The following is a 22,626-nucleotide window of genomic DNA, read 5'->3' on the forward strand; positions in this document are numbered from 1 at the left end:
TGCACAAAAAAAGACTCTAGACCAGCTCTTTTTTTGGAGGAATGATTCCCTTGCCCAAGAACAGCATTGTGTACTATTCCTCCCCACTAAAAGAGGGTTTTGGAGAGTACAAGGTTTAAAAAAGAATCCAGAAAATTATATCTTCGATGTCCACCAGGTAAGTAAACAGTGTGAATTCTCTTTACCATAAGACAATGATTTTATGTACTTGAAAGATATTTTCAACTTTAAGCAAGAATACAATGGGAAACTGAATCAAGAAAAACTGAACCAAACACCGACAACAAATAAACTGGACCGAGTACCAAAAACCGAACCGACTGAGTGAACACTCCAATACATTCACAATCTAGAAAGAGATGTGAATTTGTTTAACTACCTCCCTAGAGTACATGATACACAACTTAGGGCTAATGGACATATATGGTTTAACTCAACTGCAATAGGTGTTAAGTCTAGCATAAGCTAGAGCATAAAGACTATATGAAAGCCTTAAATTTTTGCAGGTTCCAGATCAAAGCGGAATGCACTCTAGCATTATTGGAATGATCTGCACGTGAACGCATGGAAAGATTCCCAAGTCAATTTTTTATTACTGCAAACATTCTCACCTATGTGTTTTGGATACAACCAACTAACTTGTCACGTATGACGTATGTACTTCAGATTAGATATAGACACACAGCATAAAGAGCGAGTATGTGTGTAGGCTAAAGAATGATTTCCAACTCAGAGAACACTCTAGACACAATTTTTCTCATTTCAAAGAGCTATATTAGTTTCGCATAGACTTCTTAACAAATACATGTACATTGGTGCCAGATATTCTGGAACTTGGAACATGCTTAGACAGTGAACAATCACTGCAAATCAGATGAGGAGAAAGTTGGTAACATACATTAATGCGAAGCAGGGCTTCTCTTGTAGCTTTTTGTATATCCCCATTGGTACTGCGAAACAAGAGCACAAGATGCCGAAAGACAAGATCCTGAAAGTTCAAACCATGATCAATGACATCGACAAATACAAGTTTTCAGGAAAAATACTTAGTTAAAAGAAGATATTCAAGTTCATGCACTCTACTCTCAGAAAGAAGAATGAGAATAGCAGCAAAAGTAATCAAAGAAGTCTAGATAACATTCATATCAAAAAAAGAAGTTCAGATGGTATGACGAATGAAGCATCCAAATATTAAGAGATTGAAAAGAATATGATAATAGAGGAGATACTTTCTCCTGTCAGGCATCCACGCACTACCTGCGTACTAAAGAAATTAGTAGTAGCAGAAGCAGAAAAAAGAAGCCAAGACAGCGTAAAATTGGAAAAACTATGAGAAGAATATTTTTATCATTGAGCAACTGATAATAGAACCTATGGGTGATGGAGAAAGCAATTGAGAATAGAATATATGGGTGATGGAGAAAACCTTCTCCCGCTTAACCGTTTATTCTCTCTTTTCCACAAGAACAAGAGTGTGCCAGAAATCAATTTTTTCTATAGTTTCCCTTCTTATCCTGATCAAAAGGAAGCTGACTTGAAGAGGCCAACTACATGCCATAGACACTAAGAAAATGGTGCTGCATTATAAAGCTTATGCTAGCTGCCAAGTGGACCTACAGAAACACAAAGAAATTTAACCTAAAGTAGGCTTACAATGCAGTTACCACATGTAAGCCTTTAAAATACTCTCTAGACTCTATGAAAATTCCTAGATTGTATACATGACATAAACTTTCCCTGGATCCAGCTCAAGAAGCACAAGTACTTTATCAGGTATACATTAGGTACATGGACACACAGAAACAGATAACCAAAACAACAGACTTCATAAATGCAAAATAGCCAAATGAAAAAAAAATACATACATAATAGCCAATTATTAGAAAATGTATAATTAAGGAAGTATTGGAGTATTATTATCATATGTCAATCGACTCTTGTTTATTCTTCTTAACATCAAAGTCCTTTAGCTCAGCTATGTCAAAAATCCACGATAAAACAAGTGAGGAGAAAAACTGCTTCAGATCAGTCTTTGCACATTGAGCGAGGTATTAAATGCTCAGTCATCAACCTGGGTCTCAGTCTTCAGACTTGCATAGAAGGAATTGCTAAGATCCCCGAGGACAGTCATACAAGGCTTCAGAATAGCAGGGTCTCCAGACGACACATCACAGACCTAGGGCCAGAAAGTATGGCATATTATCAGAATATTTCTCGGAAAGTTATGATTCATCATAGTATAGAAATTTATATAGGTGCATGCTCAAAGGATGGGAGGGTACAGAAAAGAAGGCCAACTAACCTGTAAGGCTTTTAATACAAGGCCCAAGACCTCAAGGTCACCAACAGTTGGAGTAGAAGGTTTTATACACAACTATGAACAATGACAATCCAAGTCGAAGCTTAGATCAACATAATAGGAACTAACAGAAGGGACTTACATATTTTAAAATTTTACCTCGAGTAGAAGACAAAGAATGGTGACTTCAACTTGAGACAACTTATGGCATGATTTGTCAAACCCAATATGACACTTCTGGCGTCTATCAAGAAGATCAAGCATTAATGATTCAATACCGTTAACACGTAGAACCGTATCTCCAACACCTTTGAGCAACGACAAAATCTTTAGCTGTATACAAATTTTGACAGTTATAGCTAAGGTCAAGAGAAAACAAATATTGCATGTATAAACATATCAAGAAGGCCAACCTTTGCATATGCAGAAAATCTAAGGGCACAATCTATCAAGAAAGCCAGGATTTCGTCTTTAGTTGTCTGATCAAATCTGCAAGAGCAAATTTAAGTAACCACCTTTGCAGAATTTAAGTAACATCCACTAATGCCGACATATTTCAAAAACAATGATGACAGTAAATAAGATGATGTTGACATCAGATAAGACTACAACAACATACCCAATGTAATCCCACTAAGGGGGTGTGGTAGGGTAGAGTATACGCAGACCTTACCACTGCCTCGAGGAGGCAGAGAGGTTGTTTTCGAAAGACCCTAGGCTCAAGTACATCAAACCCACATAAATGAAGAAAACAATGAAAAACATAGTCCATAATAAGAAAAGCAGTGTAAAGTGTACAAGAAGGAAACAATAATAATAGTGAAATATGAGATAATCCAACATATGGCAAGAATTACAAGGGTATGACTAGTACTATGATAGACACTAACAACCCTAAACTTACGCACTCCAAGACAATACTCCACTCCTACTAGCCTTCTACTCTAATACGCGACCTTCACTCCTTCCTATCTAGAGTCATGTCCTCGATAATATGAAGTTGCGTCATGTCTTGTCTCATCACCTCTCTCCAATATTTTTTCGGTCTACCTCTACCCCTCTGGGTACCCCCTAGAACCAGCCTCTCGCATCTCCTCACTGGCACATCAGCACACCTCTTTTGCACATGCCCAAACCATCTGAGTCTCGCTTCTCTCATCTTGTCTGCCACAGGAGCCACTCCTACCTTCTCCCGGATAACCTCATCTTATATGACATCAGATAAGACTACAAGAATAATAATCCTTTTAACAAGCCCCAGGTCTAACAGCCACTAACGAAAACTATTTCCTATCAACAAAAACCCAAACATTGACAACAGATTATAATAAATCATGAGATGACGCTTAACTTACAGCAGTTATGCTTACAATAACAACAACATACACAATGTAGTCCCACGTAGTGGGGTCAGGGGAGGGTAGAATGTATCTTGACCTTACCCCTACTTCAGAGGTAGAGAGATTGTCCCCGATAGACCCTTGGCCGGGAAAAACAGCAATTATGTTTATTTATACATAAGAACGTCTTCAGCAGAAGAATCTTCAAAAATGGAATTTAAAAAGTTTAATAAGATGCCACAACAATGTTTGTTGGGTTTGTTCTCCTTAATGCTTAGCTAGAAATATTTACCTTTTGTTGACTACAAAGTACACACAGGTACATGCTATATAACAACAAGAAGTAATATAACTTATTCCACTAAAAGTTACAGACAAATGTAGAAACAAGTTAACAAATATGACTGACTGGGCATGTCCAAGAAGGGAAAGATAGCACCACGAATGGTCAAAGCTATACCAGATACAATTAACAAAAAAACACTTGTAAATTTTTAGAGATAAAGGGAAAATTTACCATAGACCTCCTACAGGCTTGAGAAAAATGGTAAGGCAATCTTTTACAAAAAGCTAAATACAGAAGATTCCATAGGAGCATCCACAAAGATTTCCAGAGTGACACCACAGGACCTAATGGTGAATTTTTATCTTTTTTTAGAATGTAACATATTTGTATATTGATATAAAGACTACATAAAAACTGTGTAGTCCCATTTAATTACAAATCACAAAAGCATAAAGCATCTGATCCTATGTCATCTCACGAGGATTCTAACAAATCATAAATTAATTCATGATCTTCTAAAAATATTCTTTTACACCAAAAGTTGAACAGCCCAAACACTTCATTTTATCCTCTGTAAATGGTTGACTTCATCTTCAAAGCATCTATGGTTTCTCTCTTCTCAAACTGTCCACCAATTCAAGCTGGGATAATCATCCATCTTGTTAATAGCCATTAGCCATTTAAAAAGATGGATTTAGGTTTCGGAGGTAGATCTCCTAATGCCTAATGGTGAAATTGGCCGTCTTTGGATGTTTTCCAACTTTTGGTGGGGATCTTGCAAGAGGAATTTATGTCTTCTTTAGGGGTTCTATAGTATAGGTGTTAAGTATCCATTGTGAGAGGTAATTTGCTTTTTTTCAATCTAATTATTGCCTACTCTCTGATTCTACTTACATCTAGCTTTACATTTCTAACCATTTTCTATCTTTTATGTCGTTCTTCTTGTATATTTGGAAAACTGGTAACATTTGTATTGATATTAGTACTTAGGTAGTACTGGAGGAAACCTTATTTACAACAGAGGAAGGTAAAAAACAAAACAAAAAAACTTCCAGAGAACAACCCTAAAACATCTAAAATTGACTGTCTCATTAGAGTAAACGTTTGTACACCAAAAGCAGAACAACAAAATACATTTAAGTTTGTCCTTCTTGTCTTGTTTACATCAGATTGCAACAAAGTTGTAGTACACAATCATCATACAACTCTTCAGCCAGATATACTCCCAAAAACTTATGAATAGTAATTTGTGAGTCCATGTCATCACCAGAAAATAACATTACTTATCCTAGATTACCTAGTAGAAAAGATTGAAAAATAATAACAAACTTCGCCTAGCACCGAAAGAGAGACTAGAAACGACATCTGCCATATCAACAATACCAAAGGGATATTAAATGAATGGAATTGGCATATGGATGGAATATAATGAAATAAAGCTAGCAAGGCGGAAATCACAATATCTGTCCAGAGGTGGGAGACTGACTTTGATAGTTTCTGTCCTTCACTCCCAACTTATATGATGTCAGTGTTTCCAATTCCTCAGAGGGTCATCAACAAATTGCACAAAATCATAAGAAAGTTTTTGTGGCAGGGAAACAATGAGAAAGAGATTTATAACCTGGTCAAATGGGATGTTGTAGCAGTGGGTAAGAGACCAGGGGGATTGGGTATTAAGAGCTTGAAAAATCAGAGCAAGGCTCTCAGAATGTTGTGGAAGTTTTGCAATGAAAATCAATCCTACAGGAAGGAAGTCATTAGTGCAAAGTATGAAGGGGAAGATTACTGGATGACTACACCTTACGGAGTAAGTGTATGGAGGTCCATTAGATCCTTGTGGGATTATTTCAAAAACAATACAAGGATCAAAGTGGCAAATGGGGAAAGAACAGACTTCTGGAAGGATGTATGGATGATGTTGGCAGGCTAGAAAATCTGTTTCCAGATATTAGTACCTTAGTGCCACACCAGCATAAGTCCATAGCTGATCACTATACCTCAAGGGTGGAACTTCAACTTTAGAAGACAGTTAAATGATTGGGAAATTCGTCCACTAAATTGGGGGGGGGGGGGGGTGCTTATGACTGGTTGAACAACTCCTACCAGTTTGACTAGTAACTGTCCTTGGAAAAGAATCTGGAAATACATAATACCCCTGAAAGTATCATGTTTTGTGCGGTTATTGGCTAAGGAAGCAGTTCTGACCCAAGATAACCTAATGAGGAGAGCGATTCCATTGTGCTCAAGGTGCCTATTTTGTGGGGAAACTGCTGAGACAGTTAACCATCTTTTTCTACACTACAAAGTGACTAGCCAGCTCTGAAGACTATTCATAAATCTCAAGGGCATGTCATGGGTCATGCCTTGCAAGATTGCTGAAGCCGTTCAGAATTGGGAAGAAGCTGGAATGCTGTCTAAGAGCAGAGAGAGATGGAGAATTGTCCCTGCTAGCATTTGGTAGGCAATGTGGAAGGAGAGAAATTCCAAATGTTTTGATATTATAGAAAACAGTATGCAAAAAGTCAAGCTTAATTGCCTGCTGCTACTGTATTTTTGGTGTAATCAGTTATACTCCAATGACGCTACCTCCCTAATTGATGTAATAGACTCAATTTAGGATCAGATAGCTGGATTTGATGAACTTATTGGAAATATGGTTCAGCACTGCCTATGTACTGTGGTAGTAATATAAAAAGTTACCTGTTTCAACAAAAAAAATGAAAAAGAGCCACTTTGAGGTTCCTTCTAAAATGAGGGATGCAGGAGAGCCACTACGAAGAAGTTCGGGGAGTTGTGAAGGAAATTGCGAGCTCATATAGTTCAAGGGATGAGAAAGGGAATTGAACTCTATGAGATCGAATTTAAGGAAGCAGCAGGAAGGAAAGGTTGGTTGCACGTTTTCTGGGAGCAATGCCTCCTTTCTCTCCCCCAAGGACTCAGTCTCTCGGGTATCTATCAACATATAGAGATCTTGCATCTGTTGCTGCACAGCGTGATCTTCTTTAATCTCCAAGTTCCAAGGGTAGAACAATTGCCTGCTCTGGTTCAAGAATTATGTTCTTTATTTATACAATTTTACCAGCTCAGGCTCTGGTATCGGCAGGTGGGGCATTCTTTTGAAGAGGATTCACTCTATCTTCCGTCTTGTCTTGGAGTTTGACTACTGGATATCGACAAAAGCGCTTGACCGAGTTCCCTTTGCTTAGCTATTGCTCATGGGTTTTTATTAAGAAAGAAACATTGAATAGAAGAGCTCTGGTCCTCAGATTAATGTCTTTTAGCATACTCAACTAAGTTACTGAAACCCACTCCTCAACCGCAGGCCGCAACAGAAAGCAATCTATTATCTATTTTTTTCCTAAACAGACCAAAAAATAAATATGGAGCAAAGAATGCAACATTTACTACAAAAAGTGATGGGTGCTATTGGAGATTTGGACCACAAAGCGAACCTCTTTCCAACATTGTGTTGCACTAAAAGAGAATCGCTGGAGTTGCCTAGCAATGATGAAAACAACGATGAGAGGACATTTTTGTCTGATATTAGCAATCTCTTCTGCTGAACCAATAAGCCCAGAAGTTCTCCCAGAAAATGGACACGGACAGCATGAGGACCTGTCATTTTGCAGAATGTTAACGCCATATGGAAGAGAAAGACATCACTGGAGCACCTTCTTTTTCATGGAGGATTTTATATGTTGATGTGGGAAAAATTCCCCGTACAAGAGAGGCATACAAGAAGTATACGAGAGTTAACTGACTTCTGCCAGAGAGGAATACCATATTTAGATCTGGATAAATTAACGCGTGACCACAGGGATAGAAGTCCTTCAATGCTATTCATTGCTGCTTTGCGCACATCCTACGTACAGAAAAATAAGTATGTTGCTTTCAAATGTGAAACAGAACACCATCAAAAGCGAAAAGCATGTTTCCTTTTTCCTTCAATAAAAAGACAAGCTAAAATGTGTTTCTCTTTACAAAAGAGAGAAACACAAAAAAAATCCTACGAAAATAGTCTGAGTTGTTTTGCTGCCACATTCTAAATGTAAAAAGTAAATACAAAACCTGATTATCACTTGATAGCGGAACAAGGATCAAGGGAAATTCAGCAAAGAGTTGGAATGTGAGACTCTCATCCGGATGAGAGCAGAGAAATGTGAAAACTTGAAGACTTCCAATAAGGAGAGCAGCAGAAACACCTGTGGGATCAAAACATCCAAAAATATGGTAAAAAAGTAACACAAATCCTCAAAAAAGATCATTAAGGAGGAGTGAATACAAAATTCCAGATAGTTTACTACGCCGGAATGGACATCCTCACCAAATCCATAAACATCACAAAAGCATCACTTCCGTCACAACTATCTACTAATTAAGCAACTGACACGGGCTCCTAAACCTTCCAGAATCGGTTTAGATTTCATCAGACCTCCCACTGTTGGCAAAATTAGGAAGTTCAATCAAATTCTACAGTTATCCCAGACTGTATCTTTGCCTTTCAACCGTTTTGTTTCCTTGATGTGAAGAGTTCAGAATTAACCTTGAGAGACCATATAAAATGCACAAGGTTTATCCTTACATACCTGGAAGGCTAGTCCAGTATGAATACACTCTTCAGTGCAACATCTCCCCAATTTCTTCTCTAGAGAACTCCCTAAAAGAATTGACAGTTTCTTTTCTTTTATAAACACATCACTAGCTTCACACCTAACCTAAATTTTACACATTGTAACAGGTTGAATGTAGTTCCAACATGCTTGTGTTCCACAGATGCTTTTAGATACTAATGTTCTTTAATAGCTTGCATAGAGACCATTTCAGTTGAGCAGAAAAGCTTGTAATTCAAGTGCCTTAATCTCAAATGAAACTATCAATCAGAAATGAAAGTAATATGCAAACTTGAACACTCTGGTAAAAGCCTCATATTTTGATGTTTAGCATATCAGTTTCAGGCCCTTCCCCGGACCCCGCGCATAGCGGGAGCTTTAGTGCACCGGGCTGCCCTTTTTGTCAGGTCAGTTGTCTATCCAGAAACTGATATGCTAAACATCAAAATATGAGGCTTTTAAGACATGATGAACAACTACTGCAGGAAAGGAACTTTCTTAATCGTTAACTAAGGAGAAGAATATTAAGGTAAAAATTTTAATAGCAAGATGGGTAAGCGAATGCACAAGAATTTAATGGAAACGGTTACTAAACCTCCCTCAGTAAAGAACTCCTGAAAAAAAAAATCACAAAACAATGTATCACTATGGGGGGAAACAGCAGTTATTAACAGGATGCTTTTCCAGGAAATGATATTCTCGAGTGTCAATATATTACTGCTTAAGAAAAGACAGATGACAATTACAAGAGAGATACACAAAAAAATGAGTTGGTAATAACAACACTAATACAGAATGATGAAGAAGTTAAAAGGCACTGTCTCAAAACCTTCATCAGTAAAGAACTCTGAGAGGAAGTGTGATGTCTGGATCTTGCATTTTGCAACAACAACACACAGATGTTTCTTAAAGACATGGTTCATACGGGATACAAGAAAGACAAACAGATCCCGAAAGCAGCATAACCAGTTCTCATTCTTATCCTGTAAACGAGACAGGAAATACATCAGGTGACGAAAAAGCGAAAAAAATATAGATGTCAAAATAAGAAAAAGGATCACCAACCAAAGGTTCTGTCTCAGCTGCTATTTTACTAAATGACCCAAGCAGCTTCCAAAACAAGTAAGTCAGAATTTCACCATTGAGTTCTTTCGGGTTGGTAGCAACCATATGTTCAATGAGTATATTAATGTCTCGCTCCGATAATCCTGGGTTGAACTGCAATTGTTTAAGGTAAATATTAGCAAAAGCTGGTGCCAAAATACAACAATAACCTACTACTGTCAACGGCCGAAAACTACATATCAGCCACCTCTTCTGAAATATTCCCAGCAGACTCGAGCAACTCCCACTCCATTCGGAGGATCGGAAAGCAAATGCCAAAGAACATTGAAAATTGACCATCTCCTAACAAAGAGGAGGAGCCGAAAGTAAACATAACATTTTCCAAAATAATGTTGCAGTAATCCATCATTAGAGTTGTAAAAGTAAAGAGCAAAAGTATCTTTTCAACTTACTCTACACCTTTGTCCAATATTAGTTAGCTTCTATACTCTTTCTGAGTTTTAAATTTGAATCAGTAGCTAAGCCAGAAATTCTAATGAGGGGATAAAAAGATGCAAGAATACAACACTAGGAATAAAGGGGCAGCCCGGTGCACTAAAACTCCCGCTATGCGCAGGGTCCGGGGAAGGGCCCGACCACAAGGGTCTATTGTACACAGCCTTACCTTGCATTTCTGCAAGAGGTTGTTTCCAAGGCTTGAACCCGTGACCTCCTGGTCACATGGCAATAACTTTACCAGTTACTCCAAGACCTCCTTCAATACAACACTAAGAATATGACTAGTAAATACATACAAGCAAAATTTTGTTTTTACCCTACTTGCACAGTATTACTTTCCAACAAGAAGGATTCAATTGAACCGCTTAATTAACTTTAGCTCCATCACTGATTGGAATAATTAAAATTTCGTTAAAGAATTGACTTTAACAAAGCAGCCAATTGCAACATGAATCCTCAGGTACCATTCCTTGGTATAAAATGTTAAACACAAGAACGGAGATTCTAATTTCTAGAACTGCAATAAGGGTAGTATTAAAAACTAATTTTAAAAGAAAAAAAAAAAGTGTTGAGAAAAGAAGCTGGCTTCTTTTCTTAGGTTTCTGGATATGCGATGCATGAAGTAGGAGTGGAAGTGAGACTTCATACACAGACTAGCCCCAAGAGAGAGAATTTCAAGTATTTTGGGTTTGTAATCTAGGTAAGTGGGGACATCAACAATGATGTCACACATCGCATTGGTGTGGCATGAATGAAGTGGAGACCTGCCTCCGAAATATTGTGTGATAAAAAGACACCACCTAAACTTAAAGGTGAGTTCCACAGAATGATGGTTAGACTGTCTTCGTTGTATGGGGTAGAAATGTCAGTCAAGAACTCCCATGTTCAGGGGATGCAAGTTGCAAAAATGAGAATGCTAAGACGTATGTGCAATCATACTAGTAGCGATAAGATTAGAAATGGAGGTATCCAGGACAAGGTGAGAGTTGCCTCCAAAAACTATTGGGGAAAAGAGATTAGACAGAACCTGTTGCTGGTGGGAGGTGAGAGGTGGCGGTATCCCATGGACGGTCATCAAAAAAAGAGATTAGAGAGGACATGCCACAGCTTCATATTACCGATGACATGATTTTAGATGGGAAAGTGGGGAGGTCGTGTATCAAGTAGAAGGTTCGTAGGCAGTTATGTGATATCTTGCTTTTCGAAGGTTTAGGCGTGTTGATGCTTGTTGTAGTACTAGTCATATTATTGTAGTTTCTTTCTTTTGAAATCTATTATCATATGTTGTTTACTCGTTTATTGTGTTTTGATTATCACATTGTTTTACTGTTGTTAGATTTCATTGGGTATGTTGTTGTTTTTGATATTTCATTGGGTATGTTGTTGTTTTTGAAAAGGTGTTGTTAGCTTGTTTTAAAGAAAGGCCTTAGCATTATTTTCAAGATCGTCAAACTTCAACTCAGATTGCCACGATTTGATTCAATTGTAAGTGTAATTAAATAGCATAATATACTACGAATTTATGTTTCATTTTGCCACATTGGGCGATTCTAGAGAAGTAAAAAAAAACAATAATGACTCATATCTTTTTTTATAATCGAGAAATCTCCGAGGGCATATTATCCACGAGTTTCTAATCATGTGACACTGGCCCACAAGGATTTCTCAGTTATCAGGAAAAAAAAGAATAATCAAATCAGAACATTTTACCAAGAACTAAAGTAAGTCATTCTAGGTCAAATATTAGTAAATATAATTGAACAAATTTTTTTGACAAAATATATAACAATTACAATGAGTCCTTTTGGGATATCTTAAACGCTTAGACTTGCACTAACGGAGATAAATAGGCACTGTAAATTTGGTGTTTATTTTACACTTGTTTAAAGCATCAAGGAAGCCTAGAACACTGGGGTAGAAAGACGGAGATAGAGTGGATTAGTGGAAGCACCAGAGCATCAAACTAGCCATTAATTTACCTGTTTCCAGCAGTGTGAAAGATTGCAACAACACTAAGAAGAACAAAGTTTTTGACAGTTCCAAGGTTTTGCAGCATTCTACCAGCCAAGGCAAATGTTCCTCGGGATGTCTTGACAATGCTTTTGCTAGCACATTAATGTTCTCCGCGTTGATTGAGACTATTTTCCCAGAATCTAATTTCTAAATAAAAATAAAAAATGCAAGATTAGTTCAATGATCATTCATTTTTTGACCAAATTAAATAAGAATTAAGAACAAATGAACCCCCCCCCCCCCCAAAGGAGGTTTGTTTAATGATTTTTCACGACAAAATTCTTCCAGAACAGTTAGGCGTCAACCTCCTCTGCCAGTCTGCCCCCAGAGTAAAAGAAAAGGGAGAATTGTTTGAAAACGTAAATGGAATAGGCTTCTGCAAACATTTATTTCCTAACTCATTACAAGCAAGTCCCAAAGTTGATTTCTGATAACATTGTGTTACACAGACACACGCACACACATAGTTTTACATCTGAACATAAGGAAAAGAAATAAACTGAAAGACCTATTACAAAATTATATAGCAGATGGAATTTGTGATGGCTAGATTACAATCTCAGATTCTACAGAACAATAACAGTGGCAGTTAAATCACTATATGCGAGAAACGGAGCAAATTGGGAACTCAAATTTAAAAGACCTATTTAAAGTTTCAAATTGAAGATAGGCAATGTATCCTTTTATCTGAATTCTGATGAACAATTATACAACAATAATGAAGAGATGCACAGCAATATGATAAAAGCCATTACCTTGTCCAGTAGAGAAACACTGACCAGATTCTCATAGAAAGGCCACTTCATTTGCTTGGCCATTTCAAGAGCTTTCAAATTTAATCTTTGGGTCTGTATCAAACATCAGAAAAGAATAAGATAACGAGCAAGCTAATCATGCTAGTTCGGTGACTAAAAGGAAACAACTGAAACTCTTCGATGAAACCTTCGGAATTATTATAATAAAGGGAAAAATTAATGCTGCCACCATCTTCACATGTTCACCCTCATCCGGCAAACCCGCTGCAGCATGCTGGAGGCAAGACTGAGCAATGTCAACTGCTAGAGAAGCACCACGAGATGCACCTGTAATTTGAGGAGTTAATGCGAACATGCTGCAAACATATGTCCAATTTAGGACAAAATTCACCAAACGCATAAGTAAAGATACCTGATGATAATAACTTAATGCATCTTGGGAGCACATTCCTGAATGCATCAATACAAAGTGGAGCACTTATTATTTCGGGCAATGCCTCCAAGTTTAAAGCAGCCTGAACAACAGTCAAATCTTCATCACACAGCCGGCGTAGTATAGCATCTTGAATGGTGCCAAATCTCTGAAAGGAAGAGCACATATTAGAAATGAAGTCTGAAGAGACTTTATCAATAGAATAATTCAATGCACCTCCTAAAAATAGATTCATGCAGAATATACGAGCACCAAATTACAGAGAAGCTAGCATATACCAATTCAGTTAAACATCCAAACTACAATTATTTGAAAAGAGACAGCTGCATGCAACAATCAAATAATATTGCAAAGTCACATCCCAGTAAAACTATTAGGGCATCAATCCCTCAACAGTTCCAGGTGGGGCCCAGTAACACATACAACTAAAAAGCAAGATTGGAGCTTCCCAAACACAGCACAACAACATGTTCTTCCCCATTTAGATACAAAGACAAACCTTGTAATGCGCTAAACATCCCAACAGAGGAAATTAACATTCAGCAACCAAAATTTTAGGAGCATGCTTGAACATTTTTCAATCTCAAAAAAATATTAGGAGCATGCTTGATGTTCAACAAGATATATAAACAGATGAATATCAGAAAGAAATCATCAACAATCACATCAATACAAGCTAAATTAAACAGTGATGACGTTGTCCTCAACATACTATCTCATGTCATTTATGGTAAAACAAGTCCAAGGATAAAGTTCTCAGAGTCTCGTATATCAATTACTCGAGTTGATAGTTGGATAGGAGTAAATATAAAAACAGAAAGACGATACTCGGGGTCTAGGTAATTCAGATTACAGCTCAATTGCCAGAAATCTAAAGCTCTGCAGACATCATCAACAAAGGAGTATTGAGTTCTCATATCGGCTATTTTGGGATGGGAAGGTCTCTTTATAGGATCATGATCTTGGCAATCCTTACCTTTTTGAGCTAGCTTTGAAGGTTGAGTTACGCTAAAGGTTCATTTCTTATCATAGTATCAGAGATTCAGACTCATCTTAACTCTTGGTTTACCCGATATTGGGCCCTCATACTAAATTTTACGCACTCCAGATGTCCATTCTTGGGCGGGCGTGTGTGGTTGGTTGTCAAAGTCTTCACATAGGTTGTGAGTAAGGTTATTTGTCTCCTTATATGATATTTGGCAATCCTCACCTCATGAGTTCACATTTGGGGCTGAGTTAGGCAGAATTTTCACATCATAGTATCAAAGCTTGGCACATCCCAATCCTTGGTTTTACCCAATGTTGAGCCCTCATATTATATCATCTATGCTCCACTAGGCCCGAGTGTGGGGGGCGTTGAGTTCCCCATATCAGCTATTTAGGAACAGAAAGGTCTCTTTATATGGTCGTAAGCAATCTTCACTTCATGAGCAGTTTTTAGGGTTGAGTCAAGGCTCAAGGTCTATTTTCTATTAGAGGGTAATAACATTAATTTTGTTTATGATCTATCAAAGTATAGCATATCTAGATTAAATTCTCTCTGAATGAGGTCAAAAACCAGAGAAAAACAACTAGTAGGGAAAGGGAATACAGCACATCTAGATTAAAAGAATGAAGCAATACCTGAGAATCCGTTGTTTCAACATTCAACATACCACGGACATCCAGCCCCAAAAGAGCAGATCGTCGAACCTCTGCCTGCAAGGAAAACACACATAAATGTGTAAATAATAGTTTGTACCATATTTAACTAGATTTGATCTCAGAAGTTCTTTAAAACGACAAGTACAAAGCACAGACTCGTGATCTATTCTTTAAACATCATTTACAAAGTACAGACACATGATCATCTTTCTTTCTTATTGTGAGAATAGTAACAGATGATAGTCTCTTCTTTAAAAAAATATTTTATTTTATTTTATTTTTGATGATTGTGGTGTCCAGGCCAACTTTCGCGCACCTCGACTAATTCTTCGAGAAATCGGTCACCTCCCACCAACAACACTTACCAGGTAACTCTGTCCTAGCCTTCTAGGACAGATGGGAAAAAATCACCTAATGTTTTTTTATCTCTTCTGGGATTTGAACCTAAGACCATGTGGTTCTCAACCCACTTCATTGACCACCAGGCCACACCCTTGGGTGCTATTCTTTAAAACATTTTAAAAAGTACGGACTTTTTTTTCCAATAAGAAAACTTATCTATATTTTCTCATAAGAAATCTGATCTTTATTACAAAAATCACTGTGCTTCTTCCAAATGTCAATAACTCAATATCACTTCTTAGTTGAAGAATTAATTTGTATTGGTGAAGTTTCTTATCAAAAGATGGACAACTTCATTTTCTGGCTAATGGACGACTTCAGTTTATGGCTAACTCTTTAACTCAAAATGCCAACAGCAATGCAGCATAGCTGCTATACTTCTGTCTGTTTTGTCCTTTTCTAATTTGGGTTGTTTTTCTTGCTACTATAAAACTTAACAATGGGGTCGAATATGCACCCATTCTGATCCATTTAGTGAAAAAGATCATCTAACTGCCAACGATGAGCTGCTGCTTTGAAGATTGCTCCAAATCATTATTATCAGGGAAAAATCCCAATTGTACTCATACCTTTCGTCCATTTGAAGATGTGAAGTGTAAAATATCTTATTATTTCTTTTTAAAATTGGCAAACTATCCTTTTTCTTTTACTTCTAAGCGACACAGCACTTATAAGCAAAAGATAAGAGAGAAATAGCCAGCCCAAAGGGTGAAGCCATCAGGAAAGAAATGTATAATATGGGAAGGTAAACAAAGATACCTTCGGATGTTCCATGGCAAACCAAACTTTTGAATTAGATATTTCATGTGAAAGATCTAAATTACAGTTCAACATCCTTAAAACTATTTCATAGTCACTTTTTGACCGCAGTTTAATATCCTGCATGCAAAGAAGAAAAAGATATTTTGCATTAGTTATTTAACTAAACAATTACCGCATAAATAAGAAAAGATCAAAAACCACACAGAATATGGAGAGAGAAGCAAGAAAAAAGAACCTCAATATATCTGTTGACAGCTTCACGTGACTCAAACAGATATTTCTTATGGAGAGAAACCAATATCTGATTGCACCGGCTCCCTAACAATTATAAGCATAGAATGACATGAAAAAATAAATGCAGGTTAGCAAAAGCAGAAAGAGAAATATTATTCAAGAATCTATAGGATCTGAGATGCTTATTCAGATATGCAGTTAAAGAATTGCATGTTTCATCTCGTAATACCCCTTTAACCACTACAAATTAAAAGGTAAAAAGTTCATCACCTAAAAGAATGGGAGCTAATCTAATTTCATATCCAGTCTGCCACATATCCCACCCCCACCCCTGCAAAAAAAAACAACTCTTCTGCTTCTTTTCTTTGAACCCAAGTACATGTCTCCCTTTTATCAACATTTAATTGAATTTAAATTAAGCAGACGCTTGGACAGTGTGTGCCTACTCAACTAGTTATAGCATATATGACACTTATGCACATCATGTTGGCAAAATCAATGAAAATCTTTTAAATGCAATAGGATGGAATAGATGGTGTGCATGCTAATCTTAAAACAAAGCAAACCTGCACCTGCTGAATCATTGTCCTTCAATATTCGCAAAGATGTGTTAAGCAGCTTTGAGACTATACGAGCAACAAAGTCCTTTAAAGGAACCATCTCTACTATAGACAACAGAGTTTCATGGCAAAGATCATCAGAACAACTACAAAACATAAAACATTTAAGTCAGTGGGTCTAGCAAATAGTAAAACGCCACAGCAGGTAAAGCAGCCTTTCCCACCTGTACTCAACAAGAGAGTCCAAAAACAAGGCCAGAAATTTCTCTGTGTTGAATACCTCTACCAATTCACTTAGAAGTCCCGAAATATCCCTTTGGACAAACAACCAGAAACAGGATTCAGAGGAATGTTATAAATTTCAACCAAGGCAACATAGGGTCTACTATGTGTTAGTATATGAGCAGGGCACTACATAGTACCTGATGTCCTTGAGGATATCAACAATCTTCTTGGGGATAATTTCAACAGATTGCAACTGCATAAAGTGATTTTAAACAGAAGTACAAAGTTAGAGACATAGATAACAATTGCTAGAACACATATAAAATTCAACCAGCATGCCAATTGTCAACATTGTAAAAAAAGAGAAGGATATGTTCCTGTGATATTCCTCATGCAATCAGATAAACAACTTGCCTTTTTAAAAAAGGTAACAGCAATCAATATTCAATCAATTAAACAACTAGTAGCACTCTATCTGGAGTATGGGCAGACAGACAGACACCACGACACATACAGATGAGGAGACGTAATAGGCTTAACATCATATTGACATCTAAAAAACTTTAAGCATTTGGCGATCTAGATAAATGTCCATTTCTCTAGATACAGCCACCAGAAAAGCCCAAATAATTCATTGGATCACATCCAAGCAAAGAAATGAAATTTGAGAAGGAACAGACTATCATCTTGGGAATCCTATCCTTGATTGATCCTCAAGACTCTACTTCTAAAGGATTAACTCTCTTGCATATAATGTGTCCATCGTTTTATCATAATGAAGGTCCAAGATAAATGTGCACACAACAAAACTATTAGTAACTTATACCATAAACAAAGTAGATACAGCTAAGTTCCTCTTTTACCTTCAGCTTAGATCTCAATTGGTTCTATCCAAAGCTCTCATTAGGAACCATGCATACTACATAAAATTCTGAATTATCATTATACTAAAAGACAAAGATACTCTCCAACAAGCTATGTTGGCAACTAAACCTGTTAAAAAATGTTGTTCCAGATTTCATGATTTCCTAGTTTTTGTGTAGAAAGGGGTAATCAGAAAATCGACACACAGAAGTTCCTTTTTCAGTTAAATGTAATTGTCTATCTATAACAAAATGGTGTCTAAAAGAATACAGCAATAGACTAATAAAAATCACTGTTTACCCCTAGAACCAAACAATAAAACAGATAAATATGCTTTCAACAGTTCCTGATTTAAAATCATACAATAACAAGTTCTCTGCTAACCACCACTTTACTACTTGAGTTTTTTGGGGCTAAGCTTTTACAGACTGTTGATTGTAATAAAAATAGAAGCATAATTCACAGACACTCTTGAAGCTCACCTACTATTGTCCATATCTGTTAAGATATCTAGCTGTCTTAAAATATATACAAGCAGTTAATTGTTGGTTGATTTTAAGCATCAGCGAAAATAAGAACAATAACACGTTTAAGGTAACTAAGTGATAAAGAGCAAAATATACAACACAATCAGAGTAATAGTGTAAGAAATCAGTCTTCTAAGTCCACAAAACTTTCCACTAGAATTCTAGAACACAACATAATTTGCATATTTAGTGGGCATTTGTACATAGGATTTGACCCCACTTTGTGGGATTTCACTGGGTATGTTGTTGTTATTGTTGTTGTCCATAGGATTTGGGAGCGTGATTTCAAGTTTTGATATCAAATGAGCGTTTGCTTAAGAAATCTGCATGAAATTTCGACGTCAATTTTCCATCATGATTTCAAATCCCAAATTCTCCAAAAAGTAGGGTTCAGAATTTCAAATTGTGATTTCAATTTTTTTTAAATAAAAAACTTGACCCTTAAGTTTATATTTTCAAAAAAAGACCCATAATTTTAAATTTTGCAACCAAATAAAAAAAGACTCATGTTCCATGTGAAGAGATTAGGAGGATCTCATGAAAGAATAGTTAATTACCATTATTGATGATTTATTGGACCAGTGAATCTTTGTAAAATTATGTGTATTTGAAAGTTTGTAATAATATGTAATCGCAATATTTATTTATAAAGGAAACATGAACATATGTGATTTATTAATTCAACGTCTTATGATATTCTGATACGTTGTTTAAAAACAATGATTTGCTTGGGGAAGTTTTGATAATTTTCACAAATTATGGGATTTTCATGTTTATAAGAAAAAATACAACTTAAGAAATCCAAACGCATGTTCAAACAAAATTTCAACTTCAACTCAACCTAAATCATGTCCAAACGGACCCTTAGTATAGACCCTAAGATACAAAATATCAAAAAGAACCACATACTACATTTTCCTCATCCAAACCAGAGGGAAGGCATGCTCAAAATAATCTCTACCAAATTGAATGGAACACAACAATACCTGGACAAGAGTGATTAGGGTCATCAAAGACATACGGCACCACTGCAAGTCCGTAGAATCTCTTGCATCTGCTCGAGCAACTTCAGCAAGGGAACGGATCAAGCTTTTGACAACCTTAGGGGACAGAGCTACCTTATCAGCTAGCAGGCTTACGATCATCAGAGCACCAGCCTACAAAAAGCCAAAGTCCCAGTCAAAAGATCAATGAATGATATGGATTGAAGCCTCTAGAATGTCTGAATGTAAGGAACTCCAGCGATACAAAATGTGCCACGCATTTAATCAACTAGGCAAAAAAGGACACTACAGGGGAAGACTTAGCAATGTAAGTTAACGTGATTGGAATGAGCAAAAACACATCAAATGTGGCTGTATTCCACATCGCAGTCCCAACATGCATAAATCTCTGTTTGGGTAGCACTAACATTCAAACACGGCATAGGTACATGACAGCCTCCATATTTGTACATAAAAGGTCAAGCCAACCTCTACTCTAGAGTATCAAACAGTGCTCGACATCTTTAGTCTAAGGAGGCCTTGGTGACAAGAGGCAAAAGGAAAAGAGTGTCAAACAGAGTTATAACATAAAACTGTTATCGCATACAAAGCCACTAAGCTAACCTTTTGGTCGGTTCCTCCTCTGGAGCCCGGTTGAAGTCCAAATTCCACAAAAGGCAGGACTCTCCTCACTGCCTCACTGTCTATAGTAGTGAGTGATCCTAAGACCTCAAATACTACAGCTGTACAAAACCCAGTGGCAGGCCTTGATGGCTCAACCTTCTTTGAAGTTGTCACCTATAATTTTCCATTCAAAATTTGTAAGACATCAAAATAAATTTATTTTTAAAAAAATCGAAAAGACAATCAGGTATACACACAAGGGGCAGGTACATACATAGTTGCACAAAACCTCTAAGATCCCAAAGTCACGTATACTTTGTTGCACAATAATCTTCCTGGGGAGCGGTGCACCAGAAGCCTTAACCCCTTCAAGAAATTTCCATTTGCTATTCCTGAAACAGGCAGATGTTATATTCCTGTATCTGATCACCAAGGCCACCGCATGAGATATGCAAACATTAACATTCTTACCCAGTGTCTATTAGTTGCACTACTCGAACGAATACATGGGTGTCATGGTAAGGCAAGGCACATAAAATTAATTCCTCGATATTATATATGTGGATTCTGTTGAAAGAAAAAACAGATAAGAGTTAGACACAGAACAAATGTGACTAGCATGAAACAAACAATGTTCGCAAATCAAGTGGTATAGAAATATTTTAGAAGCACCAATAAAGAGTGTGTTGCATTAAATTCAACAACTGAAGTGAGCAGCCTACTTGTATCTACGAATCAAGTACTCTAACGTCTTTAGGGCTGCTGATAACTCAAAATATCCTGATAACAACTGCAAGTAGGAATAAATCGATGCATTGATTCTGTTGTTTTCCTCAATGCCCATCAACTCTCGATCCAATTCTCTACTCCCATAACTAAACAAGTCATTTTTGTACTTCTTAAATCTTTCTTCAACACTTATTAACACCTCCAAACCTGAATTACAAATAAGAAACACCAGCAAAAGCTTTATTTAGATGATGTCCGATACAAATGAATCACAATAACAATAATAACAATCAAAGTCCTGAAAAATATGAAGCACAAATGCTTGAACAAAAAATGAATATAAAACTCTTCGGTTTTTCCCTGTGTATCTACATGTGTAAGATACATTTGTCCAATACATAATTTCTTATAATACAGAAAATCCCAATTAGGAACTGTTAATAATCTTCCTTGTTTCACTTCAGCCCAAAAACACTGAAGTGCGCAGCTTAACAATTAGTCATTGGTTTTGGCACATGTGGCACTTGAAAGCTGGTATTTTGGAGCAATTAAAGAAGACTATGCATGAGGACCGAGCAAAAAAAGTAGACACCAAAACAATTTCCTGGTATCCTACTGAAAATTACAAGTAACAAGCAGCTGTATTTGTGAATTGTGAATGCTTAAAAAGGGTTGGCACCTGATAGAGCAATGTTGAGAATGGTGTCGAGCTCGATATCAGCGGCTTCTTTAGGGTCAAACAAGATTGAAGGGCGAGTGAATGGTCTTTTACGCTGCTCAGTATCCGGGACTGCTAACCGCTGCAGTTGAGCAACTAGTGAAGTAGCCATCGTTAAACCTTAATACCTCAACTGTTAAGCTGCTTTTTTGTAACCCTGAGAGAGATGAAAGGGAGAGTTAGGCGCTTTTGTAAACCTGAGAGGGATGGAGGAAGAAGGGGGACGACGTGTTTGGGGTTTAGGGTTTTAGAATCTGACAAGAAATTGTTCTTTTTTCTTTACTTCACTTTTTTTTTAAAATGGTCACATTTACCTCTGTTAAAAGGTGCACATTTTATGCACCCAGTAATTTTCTTGTTCATGTTACATGCTTCCTTTGTTTTCAATTATATATTTTATTTTTTATTTGAGTTTTTAAAAGAAATGTTACTTGAACTAAAAAAATATTTAATAAACTCTTTAATTTTATAATATCTCGGATAGAATCTAAGATGACAAAATTTAAAGGATATTTTGATACGATTCACATATTTTTTTTATCAAAACGATAAGATTCAAAAATATCCTTTATTTTCTTAAATTTATATTCAGTCAAATTAAGACAGATAAAATAAATAAAAGGGAACAATTAAACATATCAAATATATTGGAGTATATAACTTGGGTGGAAAAAACAAGTATATAATTTTAAAGATGTAAATTTATATCCAAAGAGAGTCATGTTGACGTTAATTTAACAAAATTCCTTAAATATTGAATTTTAAAAGAAGTCATTTTGATGTTGGCTTAACTTATTTTAAGCAACTTATAAACTGAAAATTGCTTATAAGCTTAAAAAAAAGTTGTGGTAGCCCAACTTAATTTTTTGGCTAATAAGTTATTTTAATCTTATATGTTGTTTTAGATAAACTAAGCTAAACAGACTCAATTATTTTTTTAGCTTATTTTAAGCATAAAATAATTTTAAGTTGGTCAGCCAAACACTCAAAAAAATTGAAAGCAACTTATAAGACAATCAAAAAGGCCTCTAAGTCTTACATTACACATATATAGA

General features: G+C 36.5%; 1 protein-coding gene across 1 annotated transcript in view; it reads right to left on the minus strand.

The window, feature by feature from the left end:
- LOC129896521 (uncharacterized protein At3g06530-like) overlaps positions 1-21,844 on the minus strand; it is a 37,154-nt gene extending 15,310 nt beyond the window's left edge. The window contains 27 exon segments of the mRNA XM_055972446.1: positions 899-988; positions 2,072-2,176; positions 2,303-2,374; positions 2,459-2,632; positions 2,713-2,788; positions 7,378-7,540; positions 7,706-7,787; positions 7,994-8,127; positions 9,365-9,518; positions 9,601-9,753; positions 9,848-9,942; positions 12,078-12,258; positions 12,867-12,959; positions 13,054-13,193; positions 13,279-13,447; positions 14,923-14,997; positions 16,105-16,224; positions 16,343-16,425; positions 16,908-17,047; positions 17,126-17,215; positions 17,324-17,379; positions 19,504-19,674; positions 20,125-20,298; positions 20,399-20,516; positions 20,596-20,691; positions 20,847-21,060; positions 21,533-21,844. Of these exon segments, the coding sequence (XP_055828421.1) occupies positions 899-988; positions 2,072-2,176; positions 2,303-2,374; positions 2,459-2,632; positions 2,713-2,788; positions 7,378-7,540; positions 7,706-7,787; positions 7,994-8,127; positions 9,365-9,518; positions 9,601-9,753; positions 9,848-9,942; positions 12,078-12,258; positions 12,867-12,959; positions 13,054-13,193; positions 13,279-13,447; positions 14,923-14,997; positions 16,105-16,224; positions 16,343-16,425; positions 16,908-17,047; positions 17,126-17,215; positions 17,324-17,379; positions 19,504-19,674; positions 20,125-20,298; positions 20,399-20,516; positions 20,596-20,691; positions 20,847-21,060; positions 21,533-21,683 (3,369 nt within the window). The 5' untranslated portion in view covers positions 21,684-21,844.
- Positions 21,845-22,626: the final 782 nt, after the last annotated feature.

This window comes from Solanum dulcamara, chromosome 7 (assembly GCF_947179165.1).
Source record: "Solanum dulcamara chromosome 7, daSolDulc1.2, whole genome shotgun sequence".
Taxonomy (NCBI): domain Eukaryota; kingdom Viridiplantae; phylum Streptophyta; class Magnoliopsida; order Solanales; family Solanaceae; genus Solanum; species Solanum dulcamara.